The sequence below is a fragment of the Lonchura striata genome, chromosome 4, assembly GCF_050655825.1.
Source record: "Lonchura striata isolate lonStrDom1 chromosome 4, ASM5065582v1, whole genome shotgun sequence".
NCBI classification, from domain to species: domain Eukaryota; kingdom Metazoa; phylum Chordata; class Aves; order Passeriformes; family Estrildidae; genus Lonchura; species Lonchura striata.
Genome location: NC_140706.1, coordinates 46,207,705 through 46,228,305, shown reverse-complemented (window position 1 = coordinate 46,228,305; position 20,601 = coordinate 46,207,705). Strand labels below are relative to the sequence as shown.

At 38.7% G+C, this 20,601-nt stretch overlaps 1 protein-coding gene across 3 annotated transcripts in view; it reads left to right on the top strand.

Annotated features, from left to right (window-relative positions):
• Positions 1-1,231: 1,231 nt before the first annotated feature.
• Positions 1,232-20,601, top strand: part of EGF (epidermal growth factor) — a 56,790-nt gene continuing 37,420 nt past the window's right edge. For all 3 annotated transcript variants that reach the window (XM_085578976.1, XM_077782954.2, XM_021525471.4), the window contains exons 1-6: positions 1,232-2,000; positions 11,104-11,235; positions 14,675-14,874; positions 15,835-16,016; positions 16,638-16,868; positions 18,399-18,601. In XM_085578976.1, the coding sequence (XP_085435102.1) occupies positions 1,874-2,000; positions 11,104-11,235; positions 14,675-14,874; positions 15,835-16,016; positions 16,638-16,868; positions 18,399-18,601 (1,075 nt within the window). In that variant the 5' untranslated portion in view covers positions 1,232-1,873. The remainder of the gene's footprint in view (positions 2,001-11,103; positions 11,236-14,674; positions 14,875-15,834; positions 16,017-16,637; positions 16,869-18,398; positions 18,602-20,601) is intronic.

Here is a 20,601-nt window from a genome sequence, read left to right as displayed (position 1 = left end):
ATAGCATGTGGGATAAAGACTGCGTTCTGAACAGAGCCTATGGAAATGTGGCTGCCATTTGTCAGTCTAGATTTAATTGCAGTGGCTGTAGCAGTGAAGACTGAGAGACTGGAATGTGCCTGCTCACAGACAGAAACATCAGGAAAAAATTAACTTTTAATGGAGGGTGGCCCAATTTATAATCAGGTGTTTATCCTGTTTTCTGACAGTATAAGTCTGGACTCTTATTGATTCAGGCAAATTTGAGGAGAGGAGAGGAGAGGAGAGGAGAGGAGAGGAGAGGAGAGGAGAGGAGAGGAGAGGAGAGGAGAGGAGAGGAGAGGAGAGGAGAGGAGAGGAGAGGAGAGGAGAGGAGAGGAGAGGAGAGGAAGAATTCCAAGAGACAGAACTTGTACAGCTGTAGGTACCTTCTGATGCTGCTGCTCTATCCAGCTGTTGTGTTAATATTCACTCCAGCACAACACTCCAGAAATAAATTTTTAAAAAATCAAAGGAAAGAAAGAAATGACAGAACCAGATTGCCTCAGAGTAGTTAGCTCAACAAAGCCTGGCACAGTCAACCATTTAGACACATGCTTAAATCTCAGCACTTTCAGCATTCAGTGAATCTTAGAAGGACAAACTTATGTTTGTACTTTAGAGCTTTGCTGGCCTAGGCTGGACTGGGAAAAAGGAGGTTTTTTTTCACTACTGAAGAATTATGAGCATCTGGAATTTGTCTAGTTTTTATACCTCAGTGGAACATGTGCAAAAGAGCATTGCACTCTGACAGCAGCCTTGTGCAGCATCAGTGTACATATAAATGTCTGCAAGGCTCAGAACATGTTACCCCAGTCTCTGACAACAGGTATTCTTCTGGAAATGGATAAGGGCCAAATTCAGACCTGAGAGAGAGAGTTTTAGTTCAAAATGACAAACACAAACCCTGGTTCTGAAATTTACCTTAAGCTAATTTGGATTTCCAGTAAAAACATATCAGAGAAACCAGAGGGATTTTCTCCCCTGATTTTTACATTAAATATTTTGATGACAAAATTTGTTTCTGGTGGTAAAACACATGATGATATTAAGAGGAATACAACTAATCATGATTGAACAGGAATTGAATAAATTTGCCTACAATCTCTGTGGAAAAAAACTTCGCTGGCAAGCAGCAGGTACTTCTCAAGCAGGAGGCGTTGCTTTTCTAAAGAGACTGTATTTATTATGGGTGGCTGGATATCTGCATGCTGGCTCAGTTCCCTGTAGTAAGGCACTGACCACATTACTATGTGCAAACACAGGGTTCACTCAAGTGGTACTAAAAAGAGAAGAGGTGGGGCAAGCAGAGCTTTAAAAAGAAAAGGGGAGTCCATCCAAGTCTGGATGTAAAAAACAACTGCGTTTCGGAGAGGGACGGTACCTGGAGATTTTTCTCCCTGCACTCCACTGAGAGCTGTGCTGAAGTGTTTTCTGAATTCTCTGCTTTAAAGATTTAAACAGCAGCTTTATTGCAAGGAAATTTGAAGAGATCCTTGTGAGCATGGCTTTTGAGCTGTGTTAAATTTGTGGCAAGAGTGTCAGGCATTTCATACTTGGCTTCCAAAACAGAGAAAAAAAAAAAGAAACGAAAGAGAGAGAGAAAAAAAAGCCCTGATGTGTGTGGAGAAGAAATCTCCCAGGAATTTCTTCAAGGTTGTAGTCAGACACAGTAAGGTCTAAAGTGACAAGAAAAGCAAGGCAAAGATAAAACTTGAAATTGTGATAAGATGTCTGAGCCTAAAGTGACAGCTTGCAGAAAACTTTTGGGATTACACATGCTCATCCTGTCCTGGATATGACTGAATACAAGCTAGTTTTTCTCTAGTGACAGCTTGAAAAACCCCTCAAGATTATGTTTCTCTTCCTTGTTGCTTTTTTGCCAGTGGTTTTTAAAATTGGTTTTGTCAGCCTCTCAGCTCTGCAGCACTGGAACTGTCCTAATGGATACAGATTAAAGCCTGAAAACTCTGCTTGTGTAGGTAAGTGCTGAACATTCCCAGAAAGAAAAACTGCATTTATATTATCTTAATATAACTATAATTTTTGAAAAGTTTTTTTACAGATTGCTTATGTGTTGTACTGGCAGAACTGATAAATCAGCTTCTCAATATCTGGTGAATTTCAAAATGAATAGAACTCCTTCTTTTTTTCTTTCAGAAATCAGCATTGTCTCTTGGTTTAACTATCAGAAAGTAGAATAGGTTTTCATTTGCTCATTAAGAGATATTAACTGTTCTCCAGTTACCAAAAGTCCTTGCCATAGCTTTAGGATCTCCATAGTTTCAGTACACGAGCATGCATGTGTTCATGCTTCAATATATGTAAAGTTTGAGTATAGGTGTATTTTTATATTTCTGTATACATATATGAAGAGTGTTTTAATGATTATGTATTAGTATTCATCTAGATGTGGGCTAGATAACTTTAAAAGCTATTTTTTCTATGCTCATTATTGCATGTAGATGTGTGTTCTCAGGCTAATAGTGCATCTCATGAATAGCAGGTGTGCAAAATACTGTGGTAGGGAGGTCTGGGAGAAATGTGCAACACTAACATTCCTGTAATAATCTCCAGTGATTTGGAGCATGTAAAATGCAGATTCTAATTCTTTATGAAGTGTAAGACAAAGGATGACAGAACCCTTCTCCCTACCCTGATACCGTGAAGTCCAGTTTTTTTCAAGAAATCCAGAGCCAATAAAGTTGTGAGCTTTACAGCTAGGAGATGAGGAAATGCTCTGAAAGGATTTGAGCAGCTCCTCATACTTGGAATTAAAGCTTTTGCCTCAGATTCCTTGGGCTTCAGAGGCTCCGACTCAGTTCTTTTCATGATTCTAGCGATGCAGTAACAGGTGCTTCCTCTGTGCTGTCTGCTACGAAATACCATCTTGTAGGCACAAATAGAGGCCTGCATGTTAAATGCTGTCAAATTGAGGGGGGAGAAACTGGGTATTTTTTGTGTACAAATTGTAAACTTGACTGAAGGTTTATCTGAGAGCCAAACATGCCTAGAGTGCTCCTACCCTGATGCTTCAGTTCAAACAACAATCACACTTCTGAAATTAATCTCCATATTACCACCTCTTACTATGTTTGCTTTACCTTGCAAAGCACTCTCAAGGTGCACAGCCTGGAGTCCCTTTGGGCAGACTTAAACCAGAGGGTGTCCCTGTAGGGATCATCTTCCCTCTCTGCTCTTGGTGGCCATTTGGTCCATGGGACCAGCCCAGGCCTGGTCCTCTGTAAGCTCAGGCTGAAATACATGCAGTGGGTGTGCCATATCCTTAGAAGCTGTTGCTGTTTACACAGCCTTTCCTATAGATCCATACCATTTGCTAGCATGTATTTAGCTTCCAAGAGCTCATTAGGATGTCCATTAGCTATGGCTTCTGCATTTCTGGGTTTCCCAGTTAAGAGCTTGTGTATAATGGGAGAATCCTATGCAGAGGAAGGGAATTGCTTGGCTACTGTTCAATGAATCAAAAACCCACTCTAAATATTAATATATAGAAGGCTGTAAAGGCTTTTTTTCCCCAGTGGACATATTTTTCACATTGGTGCATACTGAACTTCCTTTAATGAAGACATAATCTGCTCTGCATAAAGTCTCTTCTGTTGAAAATTACCTGCTGTATGAATGAAGAACTGTAGTACTGAAACAGATTGACCAATAGCTCAACAAACTCTCTAAGAAATAGCAGCAGAAGAAATCTCCTGCTTAAGAGTTGATGTTACTGTGACATACTCTCAGTAATTGCATATGACACAGAGTAAGTGAAAAATGAGATGCATCATGGTAATTTTTCAATTAAAGGCCACTGGATTACAGGGGATTAAGCAATGGTGAAATTTTGACATGAAATGTAGGACTGCAGGATGCTTTGGTGCAAGGGATTTCCCTTTCTCTTTCCTCCATGTCCTGGACACACAAGTGGTGCTCTGGGCAGATCAGATGTGTGATATTCTAGTTCAGTAATTATGTGAGACAGAGGGGGCAGTGGAAGCAAGTGGCAGGAAGCTGGAGGCAGGCTTTGAAGGTAATACTGGAGATAAAAGTGGTGAGTGGGAGACATGATTCATACCACTGAACTGTGAACAATGACAGCAAGCTGGATCGTGGCTTGGCCACCATTCTTAGTGAGCTGTAATAGATACACCAATTGCAAAATGTTCTTCATCATCTGAGGCTGTGGTGGCAACCTGCCAGCCATAAGGGTTCCCCTGAATTGAGAAGGTGTCTGTTCTTTGTTAGTGAATTGTTACAAGTGATACTTGCCAGAACGTGTGTAGGTTTTTCTAGATCTGTTTTCCACACTGTGGCTTAAGACAAAGGTCTAGGTCATCTTCTTACATTGCTAAATAACTCACTCCTTAATTAGTTCCTTTAATTTCTATGGCTATTCAAAGATCAAAGACCTCCTCATCCTGTGGAAGTGTGATGAAATCTAACCCTAAATGTCTCACATAATTTTATACAGTTATTTTAAGAGAGATTTTTTGAATCTTGACTTGTTATGACAAGAGAGAAGGGACCTTTCTAAAGCATTGTTAGTCCAAACCAGCAAGGCTTATAGGAAAGAAAGTATGGGAGAAGAAATCACAAAGTTTCAGAGCAAAACTAGTCTGATGAATGAATGCATAAATATATGGACAAGTTATGGTAGAATTTGAAGCACTTCTGCAATTTTTGACATGCCATCTTGAATTAACAGCTTATTTTAAGATGCTATGAGGACTGTGGATCAGTCACCTTCAGTAACTCCTGTTTTGTAGACCCCAGTGGAAACATAGAACCTTCTACCTCTGCAAAAAAATAGTCCGGCCTACAAAGGTGCTATTATTGCTACAAACAAAAAATCATATGCACAGTTGGTCCCAGGAGAGCTTAGATTTGTAACATATTTGACAATGTAAGCATAACACAGTGTACCAGAGGATGTGCCTATACCTGCTGGAATCAGTTGCCTTGTGCCCTTCTGAAGCACCACATTAACAACAGTGTTTTTTATTCTCTCATGGTGCATAGATGCTTTCCCTACTCAAGACTGAAAAAGTTTTCCACATTTTTGTCTGAGAAAGGTCCTAGAGCAGCCTCTTGCATTATCAGTTTTAGAGTAGATATTAATGTCTGTTAGTCTGGGGCTATCCTAGGTAAATATATTATCTTCTGGATACTGCAAGACTGGAAGTGTACTTTGGTTTCAGGGCTGACTTTAAATACTGTATAAGTTTGAAAAATGAAGAAAGATAATAATTTTTAAGATACCCAACAGTATTGTAAAAAAATCTTGGAAGAAAGCAAAACAAAACCCGTATTATTGAAGTTTTGACTGATCGTATGTTCTTAAACTCAGCACATCTCTACCATATTCTGACATTAACTGCTGAGCCCTTGTCACTTCTACAGGGCTAACATGCTGCTCATTCCTACAGAGCTACAGCCTGCAATTGAAGGTGACAACTGCAGCTATCTAGGTCAGCTCTTTTGGTCAGATGCTTCCTTCTGTGTGTCAAGATTTACTCTTTTCTTTCTTCCTGTTCACCTCTCTCCTACCACAGAGATGAGGAACATTAAGTTATTACTCTTTGTTTTGCATCTTTAAATTCCCCTTAATTATCTAAATCCTGTCTTCACTTTACTCCATATTTCTGAAGACAAATTGTTAAAACTTCTTTTGTGTATTCTGAGAAATATGAAATGCCAAAACTTTTAAAACTCTCCTTTCCTTCTATGCAAGTATCTCATAAGGAGCAGTAAGAGCCAATGAAATGGGCAACTGTTCCATACCCCTGTCATGACAGGGATAAACCTGATAAGATGCCTCTGATTCCCTCTGCATTTCAGAAGAGCTGCAGTGGACGTGTGTTTTTATCTTGTTTTCAGTAGCTGTCTTCCAGCTAGCTTTCTTATTATACTAACTTGGAGAAAGGAGCTTGTAAATATTTTTACCAAATAGTAGACAGGAATTCTTGAACATGAGTCTGAACCACAGACCAATTCATGAGAAGATTCACATTCAGCTGGATCCAGCTGAATGTGGAGAAATACTATCTTCAGCTGTAAAATCTTGGATCAAAATAGGAAGGAGGCAAATATGTGACAAGAAAAGACAGAAATGGCATCACCCATCACATGATGCCTAATGCTAAAGAGGGCTAAGGGGCAGGCTCCTAGGCCAGTGACTAATATTAAAAAACTCATTGTTTTGCCCAGTGTAAAACAGCAGTTACTAATTTTGTATTCTGTTCTAAAAAAATCCTGACTACATTTTAGTACGGAATTTGAAATCTGATTTTAAAGGGAGCTGGATGACAGTATTTGATGATGCCTCATGGCTTCCATCTTTGAAATCCAAGCCAGTAATAATATGTTGGAAGTTGCATGATCTGGGACGTAGAGGTCTATTTTGTAGCTACTAATTTATACAGAGACTTTATTTCGCATAGAATTTATTCAAAGGTAGAATTTTCTTTCCCATTCTTTCAATTTTTCCATTTCCAGTGAGTAAACACTTGGGATCAGAGTCCAGAAAGAAAAAAAAAAAAAAAAGCTGTTGTACCTGGGGATTTTTTGCCCTTTCTGTACAAGATGCCTACAACTGTTTTCTAAATTTCATTTCAATTCTAAATTTGATTTGATTTTATACTTGATAAATCATATATTCTCACTTGCTGTCATATCTGTGACATGATCATCTCTGGGCTGGAAGACACCAGGAGTTGTAATGCATTCATTGTGTTCATATTGTATTTCTCACCACTGTACATGAGTATTTCACAACCTCTACCCTCTCAAAAATTGTGATTGACCAGGTTGTACTTTAAGCCTCATTTAAAATTGGAGATAAAAGATACTGAACTGTGCATCATCTGTTTCATTTTGACCTGCTGATAGCTGGAGTGTCTTCTTCCATTTCTAATTATCTTCTGTTCTTTGAGCTGGATGCTTTAATCACAATAGATAAAAGCGATGAGCTGCTTTCTTTCTCACCCAGATGAATTTTCATGTTCAGCCTCATTGAAAAGTTTATGGTGGTGGATGGATACAGCAGATTGAATTAATCATGAGTCCAACTCACCAAGAACTAGATTTGCATGAGGTTATTTGAGTGTATGTATCTGCACGTATACTTTATGTATATAATGTATATATTTGGGGCCATAATGAAATTCAAATTCTGGTTCACTGTGGTTTCTCTGTGTCCTTGCCAGGCATACTAATACTTCAACCTTCTGCAACCAGAGCCTTTCTCAGGACTCTCAATAAAGTAGTATATTTGTATGCAAAGTCTTTGAGAGCTGCCAACATCGTGATGACATGATTCATCGTTTTTGCTGATTCTCAAGGCATTTTTTGCATAAAGAAGTCTTTGAGAACTAAGCAGAACCTCATTCTTCCTTTCAGGGCTGGCTGTCAGGGCACTGCAGACAGCTTTTGTGTTCACTAAGCCGATTTCTTTCACAGAGTAAAGTTCCCACTGGGGGATGTGGTTGCCAGGACACGTAAAACAGCTTCAACAGGATGCAACTCCATGCTTTCCTTTGGCCCTAAAAGTGCAGATGAAGGCACTGTTAGTTACACCTGATGGATGGTTTTGTAATTGAGTTCTCCTAAACCTTAAAAACCAACTTTTTTTGTTTATTTTGCTTTGGTTGATTGATTGGTGGTTTGATTTGTTGATTGGTTGGTTCAGATTGGGAATTTTGGTTGGAGATTTTTGTACTTTAAACAACAAAGAGAGGGAGTTAAGCATAGGATCCTCTTCCATTGTTAAAGCCATAGAAGCTAAACATTCACAGTGCTGTAGCCTGTTCCACAGTAATACTGTGTCTCTTGGCTCTTCCTGCTAACTACTGGAAGGGCACTGTCCAGTGGCTGAGCTGCCTGTGGCCACTGTGCCCTTGCTCTTTTCTTGGGCAGCTCTCCTTCCACGAGAGCCACTCTTCAGCTGGAGCCATGGTTTGCTCTTCAGTATGTGTGGGATTTACTTTTACTGTGTGAATTTTTGAGGTGATGAAAATGGGTAGGCTGATAAACCTGAAATCTTCTCGTCTGGTGCATTTACTTGGGAAAGAGTGTGAATTCCTGTAGCCTGATCAATCAGTGTTCTCATTCTTGGACAGTCAGTTTTGTACACTCATATAAATCTATTAAATCCCCCCTGGAAATAAAGGGTCATTATTACTTTACCTTGGTCTGTTGCCCAGTAACCTGTGTTTGGTAAAGCAGGTCTTCCCAGTCTGACCCTGAATTAGAATATTCACTGCCTTCAGGGTTTTCCCTTGTAGCTAGTTCCCTTAGTGATTCACCCTTCCTGTTAAAATGTGAATTTAATGTTTCAATGTGAATTCCCTGGCTTTAGTTCTCAGATACCAGTGCTTGATAAATTGTTCTTGAATGAGATTATAGTGTCTTTTAGAAAATCTGCTACATTTTCTTTGTGAAGGTATTAATTTGTGGTGCTTAATCCTTCTTCAAGCTTCTTTCTGATAATAGAAGCATTCTGAACTCTTGAATTTCTCACAGAAAGGCACTTTTCTTTACCTTCAAATCAGGCTTTCTATCCTTGTTGTATACAGTTTCTAATTTTTTATGATCTTTTAGCAACTTTTATCAGAGAAATATGAACAGCATGCCAATATAGTCTGACCACTGCCATATAGAAAAGCAATTTTTTTTTCCTCACAGTCATTAATTTTTCCTGTGTTTGTTTGTGTTGTGATTTGAATTTTCTTGCCAGTAAAATGCTAAGAGGTTAGCTTTTTGTCCATTATGAACACAAATCCTTCTCAGAGAAAGCAGTCTTTCAGATCCAATCTATAGACCAGGCCTATTTTTTTGCTCTTAGTTAATGTGCTCTTTATCGTGATTGAATAATGGCTCATCAGATTAAGCTTCACATTGCTTAATCAAGCAACCTCTTTCTTTAGCAATCCTATATCTACACGGTTGCCTTTTTCATGGTTGCCATACTTGTAATTTCCACAGAGAAATAACTTCAGGCTCATTTAGAAAGTTATTACTGTCATAAAAGTATAGTGACAAACATAAACAACATTATCAACACATTCTCACATCTACTGTGGTGCTGGTAGCTGGATCATGTCAAGTGTCCACCTTAGTCAGTCAGTTCCTTGATTCAATAACCAGTGCATCAGGGTGAGAGTGGAAACAGTGTTCATGCCTGACACTGACAGCAGCTGGACAAGGAGCTGAGGTCCCCAGAGCCTCCCTCTTGGGCTATCGAAGAGCCCTTTAGCTCCAGTGGCATCCAGGCAGTGTTTGCCAGGAGTATCTAGTTTTAGTGGTCACCTGCAGTCCGTGGTGTCTGTAGCACATTAACACACTTCTAAGCCCATCAAACCTTCCTAGAGGGGATTTGGAAGAGTTTCTCTTTTAATGCCGTGGAGAATGGAATGTACAATCCTAGAACATGTGGGAAAATATGCTCCTGAAAGCTGATTGTTTGGAGAAAATTGTGGATTAGAATTAGAGTACTTTATGGAATTATCTTGCTGAAAATGCTTCTGCTTTATCTTTTAATCAAACAGGAATCAGTTGCATGTGCTCTGATTACATTTCATATGTTGTCAAATGAGTTCATCTGCTCTTCGGAGCACAAACTTGTGGGAAAACTCAGTAAACAATATGGAAGTTTTCCCTAGTTGGTACAGACACATTAGGTGGCTGAAAACATTGACATTCTTTTTGAACACCTTTGATACTTGAGCATGGAGGAAAACCCTTTGAACACTTTTTTCTGAGCATATTTTCTTTAAAGCAGTTAAGTAAACTGGTTTGCAGAACCGCGGAATAACAGAGATCAGCTTGTTTTGGTCCCCCTGAGTTGCTGAGAAAATTTCTTTCAAAGTCTTTTGTGAGCTGGTTAAATTGCTGTTCCTTGTAACCAAGGTGCTGTTCTTTAAACTAAGAGAAATCTCACATAACACTCACAGACCTAGTTTTGGTTGTGAATCCACGTTCTTTAGTGACTTATTCAAATGTATCTCTTTAAAACAAAATGTGTTCATTCTTTTACTCCTGCATGTGTCGAGTCACATGGTAAAGCACAGAACAAAAGCCACTGACATCAATGAGAACTTGGGCAAGAAAAAAGCTGCTCCTTAGAGCAACCATCACACAGTAGTTGAAGAAGGAAAATATACAAGAAATATAGCAGCATACGGTACTGTTAGACATCAACTACCTTGGGAAGTTACTGTCAGATGTGTTGGTTTTCAGCAGGAAGTAAAACTTATCTCAATTTTGTGGGACAATTATTCATGGTACTGTGGATTTCTTTCCCCCTTAATATAAACTACAGTCCTCAGTGGTAATCTTTTTTTAAAATAAATTTCTTTGATTAGGACCTAATAGTCACTTCTTCAAGCCCTGATAAAACAACATAAATACTTCAAATATCTTTCAATTCCTAAAGGTTCTAGCCTAACCTACCAGTTAAAAACCTAGTTTCTAATTAATTTGCTCAGTGCCTTGGTTTGGACTTGTTTCTGTCAGAATACAGTGGGAATTTTAGTGTTTTGTATGTCTGTTTGAGATTTGACTCAAACAAAAATAAGCTCAGTGTTGATCTCAGTGCTGTGACAGCCTGTTTTCTGCTTTACTGTTTTGAAAAGTCTGTTAATTTGTTGGCAAAATTATTACTGTTGAAAAAGAGATAAAGATAGAAGCAAGCAGCTGCAAGCTACATACGCATAGCAAATAATAACAAATAAAACAAGTCTGTTCCCTGTATTTAAGCAAGTAGAGACCAGTGCCCAAACACCAGGAAGAAGAGTAATTTCCTTTGACAGTCAAAAAAAACCCCCGAAATAAAAACCCAACACCCTCCAAAATCACCCTGACTGTGACAATGATAAATTACCCTCCCTACACTCCAATAATTCTGAAACCAATGCATGAAGGAATACACAGCCATACTAATTTCATTTTTTAACGATGGGATATTAAATTTTGTGACAATTTATTATCAGATAAGTTTGTCAAAGGTATTCTTTCTCCTTGTTCTTTACTGCTTTTGCTAGCTGAATTTTCCTGATCTTTTTCAAATACCTATTTCAGATATTGATGAGTGCCTTGAAGGTGGTTTGGGAACCTGTGGCCAAACCTGTATCAATATTCCAGGGTCGTACATCTGCTCCTGTTTGCCCGGTTACTCCTTGGGTATTGACAAGCAGTCTTGCTATGTGAACGGTAAGGATATTTTCTTTTTTGATAACAGAAAAAGGGCTTTAGAGATTCAGTTAGCATTCCTTTTCAAAGTGAACCAGCCATGCTGGTCCCTACTGGTCAGTGACTGGGGTTTTCTGGTTTGCTGACAAAAAAACTGCCTCTGCTACTGTGTGGGTAATTGGCAAGGCCAGAAGTGGATGCCACAGAAGAATGATGGTGAAGAATGTAAACTATGGTGGTAGAAAGATGAATGTATCTATGAAAACAAACCACCAAACTTAAAAATTACATCCTATTTGCTCTCTCTGCCATTTTAAAACTGTAGACTCTCTTATCCCATCCTTACTTCCAAGAAGTCATGGCAGTACAAAAGATTCTGCTGCCTTGGCTGCTTTCAGTCTGTTGGCCTTGGTGTCTTGACAGTATGTTAGGTTCTAGGAAACAGGAAGCCCTTATTTTTGCTTTCATCCATTGGCAGTTAGAACATGAATGCTACTGTGAGTTATTTCTCTCCCTTCCTCTGACATGAGTATATAAATTGATTTTTAAATGTGGGAGATGCATTTAAATGTAGAAGTTTTTAGCTCTTCTGAGAGGAAAATATTTGCAGTTGCAGCCTTTGATTAAGCCTCATTTTGTCCTGAACTGATGCTACCCAGGGAAAAAAAAAAATGAGTCAGATTGATTAGCTTAATCCTATGTTATATCTAGAGTATGTGGTGGGAGTGCTCTGAACTTCATCTCTTACCTCTCAACTTTGATTTCCTGAAGGCTTGGCTTTGGCTCCTGTCTGGGATACACCATAGCTCCTTTCTGATCCAGGACCTCAAGTTTTCTGTTTTTTGGCTAGTATTTACCCAAGATTATCTTGCTAATGCAGAGATGGGGTGTGACAAAGCACGTTTCTGACCTGAGAAGTGGGAGCTGTACTTAAGTCCCTTTGTGTCAATTTTGGGATCATGAACATAACCAAAATTATTCTGAAGAGCTCCTAAACTGCTATCAACACAATTATAGTCCAGACCCTAGAATCATCATAATTATCAGCAACATAAATATCAGCAACAAAGACCCAAATAGGATTTTTTGTGGTCCTGCCTAAACATCTATAGTTCCTTTGCAAGCTCTACACTTCTGAACTGAAGTGAAAACCAATGTGTAGTTTCCCAGTGACATTTGTACACAGGTATCTTTCAGAGAACAATCTTTTTTTCATATTGGAGTACTTCAACTTTTAACATGTTATTGCTACCATTTATAGTAACAGCAGAAAGTGACAGATAGAGCTCCTGTGATGGATAAGGAACCCCTAAATCGGGTATAAACCCTTCTGTGGGGGATACACCAGGTGAAATACCCTCATGTTATAAAGACAAGAAGATCTTTGGTGCAGATACAGTTTACCTGGTAAACCCCTGATAAAATTGAGTCCTAAATCTGACTGGTGCCTCTGAAGCAAAAGTTAGATTTGTTCAGTTCTTGTTCCATTTGGAGCCTCATTCACAGGTTCCTGGCAGGGAATTCACAGAGTGGAAAGGACAAAACCAAAGTGTATAAATATGCTTGGTCAACTAATTGGCAAAACTGCAGGCAGTAGCTGTCAAATCCCTTAAATAAATCAGCCTGGCCACTCTTCAGCTTTCATTTAACATTGACATGAAGCAAGTCTTCATTGTTCAAATATGGGGTTGGTCAGTTCAAGTAGCAGCAGGAAAAGAGAGTAATTAAAATCCCATAAGCAGCTGCTATAATTAGGTGCTAGCTTTAAATTTTGAGATTCAAAACATTCTGTTAACATAGAAAGAGTGTACTGACCATCTTCCCTGTGAACAAGACAAAATTACATCTTGGATGATCATCAGAATTTTCTTCACTTGAAGAAATAAAAATTTGTCTCATTCCTCTGCTTTGAAAGGAGAATTAAGCATTCTTGCAACTATGAAGGTGAAGCATCTATCTCAATTTTGTAGAAGAACTTTTTGTTCAGTTTAAAGCTTCAATTTTCATGCTAATAGCGAAGATATTTAGTTAAAAAAAGATTTAGTTAAAAAAAGTGAACCTTGTCAATAAAACCAGTTTAATTTTAAAAGTGTATGTGTAAGAAAACTGGCAGTAGTGCATCTTCAGGCATCCATTTCAAATAAATAGAAAGCTGATTTTTCATTGTAGAATAATTCAGCCATTGATTACATAGCCTTGAAAGCTGTCATTCTGTTAGAACTATATCAATAATTGCATTTCAAAGTCAGTCAGGTTGAGGACGGCATGTATGCCAGGATCTGTTGTTTCAAGCAACCATGATCTAAAATTTCAGCATTACTAACACAATGGAATTTATGCTTTGTATGGTTTTTTTAGTAGTAAATTAAAGAATAGACTTGATGCCCACAAATATGTGTGTATATATAAATAAATAAATAAATAAATATATATATATGAAATAACAAAATAACAAACAGCATACCCATGTTTATTTTCAAAATGCAAGTTACAAAGTATTGGTTACATAAGAACTACTTTGCTATATGCACTTGACAGACAGCTTAAATGAAAACCCTTGTGGTTTGGAAAGGTAGTTAAGGTTCCTTCTGCAATCTTTATTGTGCTCTACAGTGATACCCCAAAAACAAAGAGATACCCTAAAAAAAAAGAAGGACTTGATAAAACTGAATCAACTCAAATCATTAGGCCATACTAATTGTACTTCCATACTTATCACCTTGTTTTAAGGTTGCATCAAGGCTTTTGGGATCATCCTAGCTGTTCATCACTTTCAGCCCTAATTGGTTTTCTGGAGTATTGGGCGTAATTGGAGCACCTTTCATTTTAACATATTTTATGTAAAATTACTGTTATATTCTTTCCCTTTGCTCATTACAAATAGAGATTTTGTCTGGAAGAAGTTATTGCTTTTGAGCTGTCAGAGTTTTAAGTACAGATCTTTTGTTTTCCTTCAGCCTTCTGCAGCACAAGAAACCCCCCCAATCTCCAGTTTATTCCTTTTTCCTGTATTGGGATCTTCAATTTCCCTTTTTGGATAGTTAAAGGAAGGTTCCAGACTACCTCTCTGTAATAAATTCTTTCTATAGTACAACAGTTTAAGTGATCTTCAACTTGGAGGCACCTCCATGGCAAACTTCTTTCAACCTCAGTTGGCAAGCATGCAGCAGTTGTTCTGATCTCTCACTGGGCTGTAGGATTTGGGATAAGTGGTAACAACCACTGTCGTTTCAGTTTCCTAACTCAGATTTTGCCATAATTTTCAGCATTAGATGTTAAAGGACCACTACATTTATATATTACTGGTTGTCTGTGATACACCTAGAAAGTTGCTATTAAGAAACGAGACATCTAAATCTTGAACTTTCTCTTTGACTAGTATGCAACCAATGAGAATTTAATGCAGCAAAAATGTAATTATTATCAATTAATTAGTCCCATTTTGTTTTCTCCACACCAGATCCAGCACCATTCCTGCTTTTTAGCCGTGGAAATGCCATCTTTAGAATTGACACTGAAGGGACAAATCATGAAAGATTGGTTTCTGATACTGGCCCATCAACACTTTTGGATTTTCATTATATAGAAGAGAAAGTGTATTGGGTTGACTCTGAAAGGCGACTACTTCAAAGAATTAATCTAAATGGCACAAAACGAGAGGTAATCAGTTCTTTGGAATTCTTCTAGTTAATGGTGTAAACCCCTCTGTGGAAACCACCTGCTCCTTGAGTACAGTTCTGCCTTTACTGTTTATTGATAAGCACTTCGCTTTTGCTGTTGTAATAGTTCTCACCCTGAGCCCAGGCTGTTTTACTGGCATTCACATTCAGTTCATAAAATACATTCTGTGGATCAGATGAATGTAGGAGACAATTGAGTTAAAAATGCAGGAGAGGAAATTCAAACAAGCTAAGGCTTTGTAGACTTTAATGTTTCTATCAGCTATAGATTATTCTCTGACATTGCAACATCTTCAAGATTATTGTAACACGAACTGACACAAATGCTATGAGAAGAATGTGCTTTAATTCATACTAATTTTTTCTCAAACCTTTTATTGCTTTCTATGGTTGCATATATGCTATTAGCATTTTGTTCAGCAAAAACCAGTGCAGTTCATTGCACTGGCTGATTAAGAAGGGCAGACAGGCTGCTCTGGCTGAACTTTATTGCTGTGAGAGTGTTCTTTTGTTTGAGAGAAATTGCCAGTATCATTTACCTATGTGGAGTTTTCACTCATGTATTTTCCCCTGATTTTAAGGGGAAGCAGTCCAGCAGCAGTGTGTTAGGAGACTTCCATCTGTAACAGTGCAGGCCTGGGTGCTTCATAGGGTGCAAAAAGTTGTAGCTAAATATTAATTCAGTATATTTTTTGTGCAGAATAGTTTGTCCTTTTGCAGGGAGCCACTCAGTTCAGAGGGGGTGCATATAAGCACAAAGACCATATGAAAGTGATGAAAGAGAAAGCAAGAGGAATAGCTACAGGTCAGAAAGAAAATTAAAATAGGCAAATGAATGAACTGGAAAGTTTCATCTGGGTCTTCTATTCTCTGTAATGAAAGCCAAGTTTAGAGCAGTCATTAGGATTCCTCTTGTCAACTCATTTTTTCTTGTTTACAGAGACTATGTTACATAGACAAAGGCATTTCAGGCTTTGCTATTGACTGGATAAATCAAGACATTCTCTGGGCCAACAGACAGAAAGGAACCATAGAAGCAACTGACATGAATGGGAAGAAACGCCGAGTTCTTCTAAGAGCTGTTGGCCGTCCCACAAGGATTACCATTGATGCTGAACAAAGGTAATTTTAAAGGAGTCGGTAATTTCATGGAAACGGACTCCAAATATGTACAGTACTATGATTGTGGCTTCATGGAATCACAGAAATGGATTAGAAGAGATTGTAAAGGTCATCTAGTTCCAACCCACGCAACTATTTTAATATTAAGGCTCATGTGTCCATTCCTACCACATTTGTACATAAACCAATCTACTGATGATAGTAGCACTGCTAATACTCTTTGTAATCTTGCCATCTCAGTGGGATTTAGGGCCTGGACATCACACCTGCCTTTCCTGAAATTTGCAGGAGCTCCCCATAGATTTGAGAAGTAATTTGCAGTTTCTTTGACTCCATGGCTGAACAAAGTAGAGAGACAGACAAAAGTGCTTTGTGGTTAAGCTGGGCTGATTCCTGCTTGACCTACTTGAGGGAAATTGCTGCTACCTCCAGTAATACTGGTTTCTAGTATCTCCAGAAGTACTCGTAGTCTAATACCACACTGAGAAATTTTGTATAGAGGAGCAACTAAATAACTCAATAAAGAGTATGTAGCTGTGATGTGATTTTGAAAGTGTAGGGGGTTTTTTTGTTGTGAGGATTTTTGTTTTGTTTTTTTAAACATGCCTCTCTTGCCTGCAGGCTGTTATTTATGTCTTCAGATGGTACAGTTTCCAGCATACATCGAGTGTCCCTCAGTGGAAGTGATATGATAAATATTTTGAAAACTACAGAAAAAATAAAGGCCATCTCACTAGATTTGCTTGACACAAAGCTCTACTGGATCCAACATGACCACGGAAAAGAGATGTCCCATATTGGATCATGTGACTATGATGGTGGAGGTGTTCATTTCCTCAGAAATTCTGTCCGGTGAGTTTTCCTCAGCTTGTCAGAAAAAAACTATTCATTTCAGGGATGCAATTAAGCTCTCTCCCTCATCATCCCTTTTATTGGGTCAGTTCACAACATGAGGAGTATAAAGTGTAATGCAAATGGCCTGTGACTGCAAATGTAATATTAATGATAAGAAAATGGAAAAATGTCACTGTTATAAGGATAATACTGCCACTCAGCACTCTCCATCTTCCAAGCTTTCAGCAAATGATAACTAATTAATCCTTAGAAATCCTCTCTGAATGTTTATTAGTGGCCTTTTTCTGCAGATAGAGGAGCCAAAAGGAGAGATTAAATGATTTATCCAAGGTCACAGTGGGTGAGCTCAGGTGTCTGAGCTGTGCTCAGGAGACTGAACTCCATCCTCATCTAAGCCTGTTGTCCTCCTTAGCTGCTGGCTGGGGAGGCTCGGCCCTGTGCTCAGCCTCTCCATCAGCAGATGTGGTGAAAACTGTGCTGTGCAAGAGAATTGTCCTGCCCAGTGCCAGTGCTAAGTGCTAAGCATGGTTGAGGGGGCTCTTAGACCCGTGATCTTTTGGTTTTCATGCTGTGCAGGGGTACAGGTGGCCAGTAGTGGCCATGGGGTCAGTGAGAGGATCAGGAAAAGGTTGTCACCCTAGTGGCTTTCAGTATGGTTGGGTCGCCATGTGTGGAAAAGGGATTTAAACTGAGAAAAATATATTTTTGCTGGCCTGCTTATTTAAATATGTGGCATACCATTTTCATATGATGAACAAAAAACTGGCTTCTTCCTACATTGCCAGCAGTCAGTTTGGATTTTTCCTTACTTTTTTTTCTTTCTCCCTTGAGTTTGTTGTTGTTCACTGGGGAATTAATCCTTTAGCCTGGATGATCTGGATTCTGTTTTCTACCTGGATTGTGTTTTCCTGAAAAGTAGAAGACAAAAATACCTTTTTCAGTATTTTTTCTGATTTCTCTCTTATTTAATAATTGGCTCTTTTGTGATTTCTGCTAGCTGCTATAACTTACTAGTGAATGGAACCTACATTCCTGAGATAGCAGAAGCAGCAGAAGATGGATTTTAGGAGTGCCCTATTCCTGCCACTCCATCTCCACCCCGATTTCCTCAGTCAGAATTGTCAGAGCAGGCACTGGATATTGACAAACAGTGGGACGTATCTGACCTACATCCTTCAACAGACCAAGTTACCATTTTAGTTGCTGGATTCACCAGAAGCAGGGCCACACCTAGGCTTTCTCTCCCAGTTAAGTCAGTCCTGACCAATAGATCATTAAACATGTGAGAAATGCAGGTTATCCATTTTGTGTCTATTTCTTGAAAATTTGCAGGATTGAGTGCTGAATTATTTTGGGAATGTCTCTGTACCTCTTGATTCTCTGATTCTCATATAGAGAAGATACTATAGTGTGTGTCCAAAAAGGTAATTTTCAATGAACTTGACTGAACTAAGCACTCATAAAATGTTTAAGTGAGTAAATATATTGGGATAAGGTAATGTACCACTTTGTTCTCTTCTCTTGTAGACATCAGTTGCTTGGTATGTCTCTCTTTGCTGAGCACCTGTACTACTCAGACTTGAAGTCTGGCATGATATGGAGAGCCAACAAATATACTGGAAAAGTTGTAGTCACAATTAGCCTGAAGCCATCATTTTTCCCACCGGTGGAGATAAAAATAGTACATCCATTTAAGCAGCCAGGTGCAAGGATTGATTCTCAGGATTTGGGTAAGTAAATGTAATGCTGCTATGTGTGAGAATAATAATGTCATACACTCTGATTCTCTGCAGTAAGAATTTTCTTTGGTAAAATTCCAGGCCTCAGTGAAATAAAGAAAAAAGTTTTTTTTCACTTCAGTGGTCCACAGTTCCACTCAGTATGTGCAGTTCCAGCTGAGTATCAGGGTAGAAGCATGCTGAGCATGAGCTGCTTGTTTCATTAATCTATATACACATGAAGATGTGACTTCTCATTCTCTTGATTTTCTTTGCACAACGATATTTTTCTGCTTTCCTGCTAAATGCACAAAGCATACAGATTTTTAACCTTCTGCCTACATTATCTTCACCAAATGTCTGCATAATTCTGGATATTTTAATCTAAAGCACATCTAAGCAACTGATTGTTATGGCAGCAAAGGTTTTTGAGCACACAGTACTACAGGTCTACAAGTGGATGTCTCAGCTTTGCTGTGAAATGATTCTATTAAAAGTCACCAGGTCTTAGACAGTATTGAAGCTGCTATAACAACTATAGGATAAGAGACTCCTGCCTCTTTAATTGATACCAATTGCAGCCCACAGTATGAATTGTTGTCTCACTGCCTTTCACTGTGCATCCAAAAATGAAGGTAATTGACTTGCAATAGTTCACCTTCCCTGGGGATTCCTGCTGAGGCAGTAGGAAGTGGGGGATGTTCAGGGAAATAATGCCTTGTCCTCTAGTCTCTGGGGAGCAGACCATTCCTGCTTTAATGGAACAGCTTTTGTCACCTGTTTTGCTTGGGTAAGAGCAGTGGAGCAAAGACTTGTGTGCCAAGCAATGGTTGCACAACTCCCAAGGGAAGACAGCTATGGATTCCCAGAGGTATAAAGACATGGGAAGAATATATATATATATAAATATGTCTTTGAACTATTTCTAAATAGCTGCTGTAAAACAGACTTTGTCTTTCTTCATGCCAACCAACAGCTGTACCATGCAGCCTGTGCCCTCTGAAGACTGGTCTGAGTGGGAAAATCAAAACCTTCAAAGGAACTTTCCGCTTCAAATGCTTTGTTTACAGTGCCAAGACCTGCTGAGATGCAGAAATCAGTGTTCCTGGAAATCAAGCTTACCCTTGTAAGCACAGGGAGTCTCTATTCAGAGACAATCCTTGATCTGTCCTTACTTTGGGGGAAATGGCTGTCCTGGCAAATGGAAGCCCTTTTTTCTACTGACACATTTGGTGCCCTCCCATAGAGGAGCTAGGGCAAGAATGTGCAGCTTAATTTCAGTGATTGTAGGCACTTAGCTTTTACTCTTCTCTCAGAAGATTTACTCCACTTCTTCCACCCAAGCATTCTGCTTTCTGGCATTTCTCTTTCCATGGAAAAGGGCTTTCCCTGCTTTTATTAATAGATAACCTACCAATGTTTTCAAATGTATGTATATTTCCAACATTTTAGTAAATTTTTGTAGGATAGTAAGTGTTGTCAGCAGTAGGCTTTTTAAAAGAAACTCCAAATAACTCTTTGTAGAATGTCTGGGAAGTGATGGAGTAGAAAGAAGCTTAAGAGGCTGAATCCAGATGAACTTTTTGGACTTTGTATGTGCATTGCTTGGCTTATCCAATGCAAGAACGGGGATGAAAGGAGGACTAATGAGCCTGGAGTTCAAATGGGATTTATAGCTGATCTTACAACAGAGAAACCTGAAGATAAAAGCATACCTAGACTAATTGCATGCTCTGTACAAGCTAAGAAAATGTACATTACAACGCAGTGTCAGCTGTGAAATATCAAGCCTTCTTTAAAGCAGATAACTAGTGAGTTCCTTCAGATGAAAAGGAAACTTAGGAGAAATGTGCAACTAATATGATTTGATTTTTTACTGGAATTTGAATTACTTTCTTTGCTACTTAAATTCCTCAGGTCCTTTCTTTCCTTTCTCTTTCAAATGACTTCCTTGGATTGGTCAGGGCCAATTAGTAGATAGAAGAGCATTAATTCATCTATGGGTTTGTTGT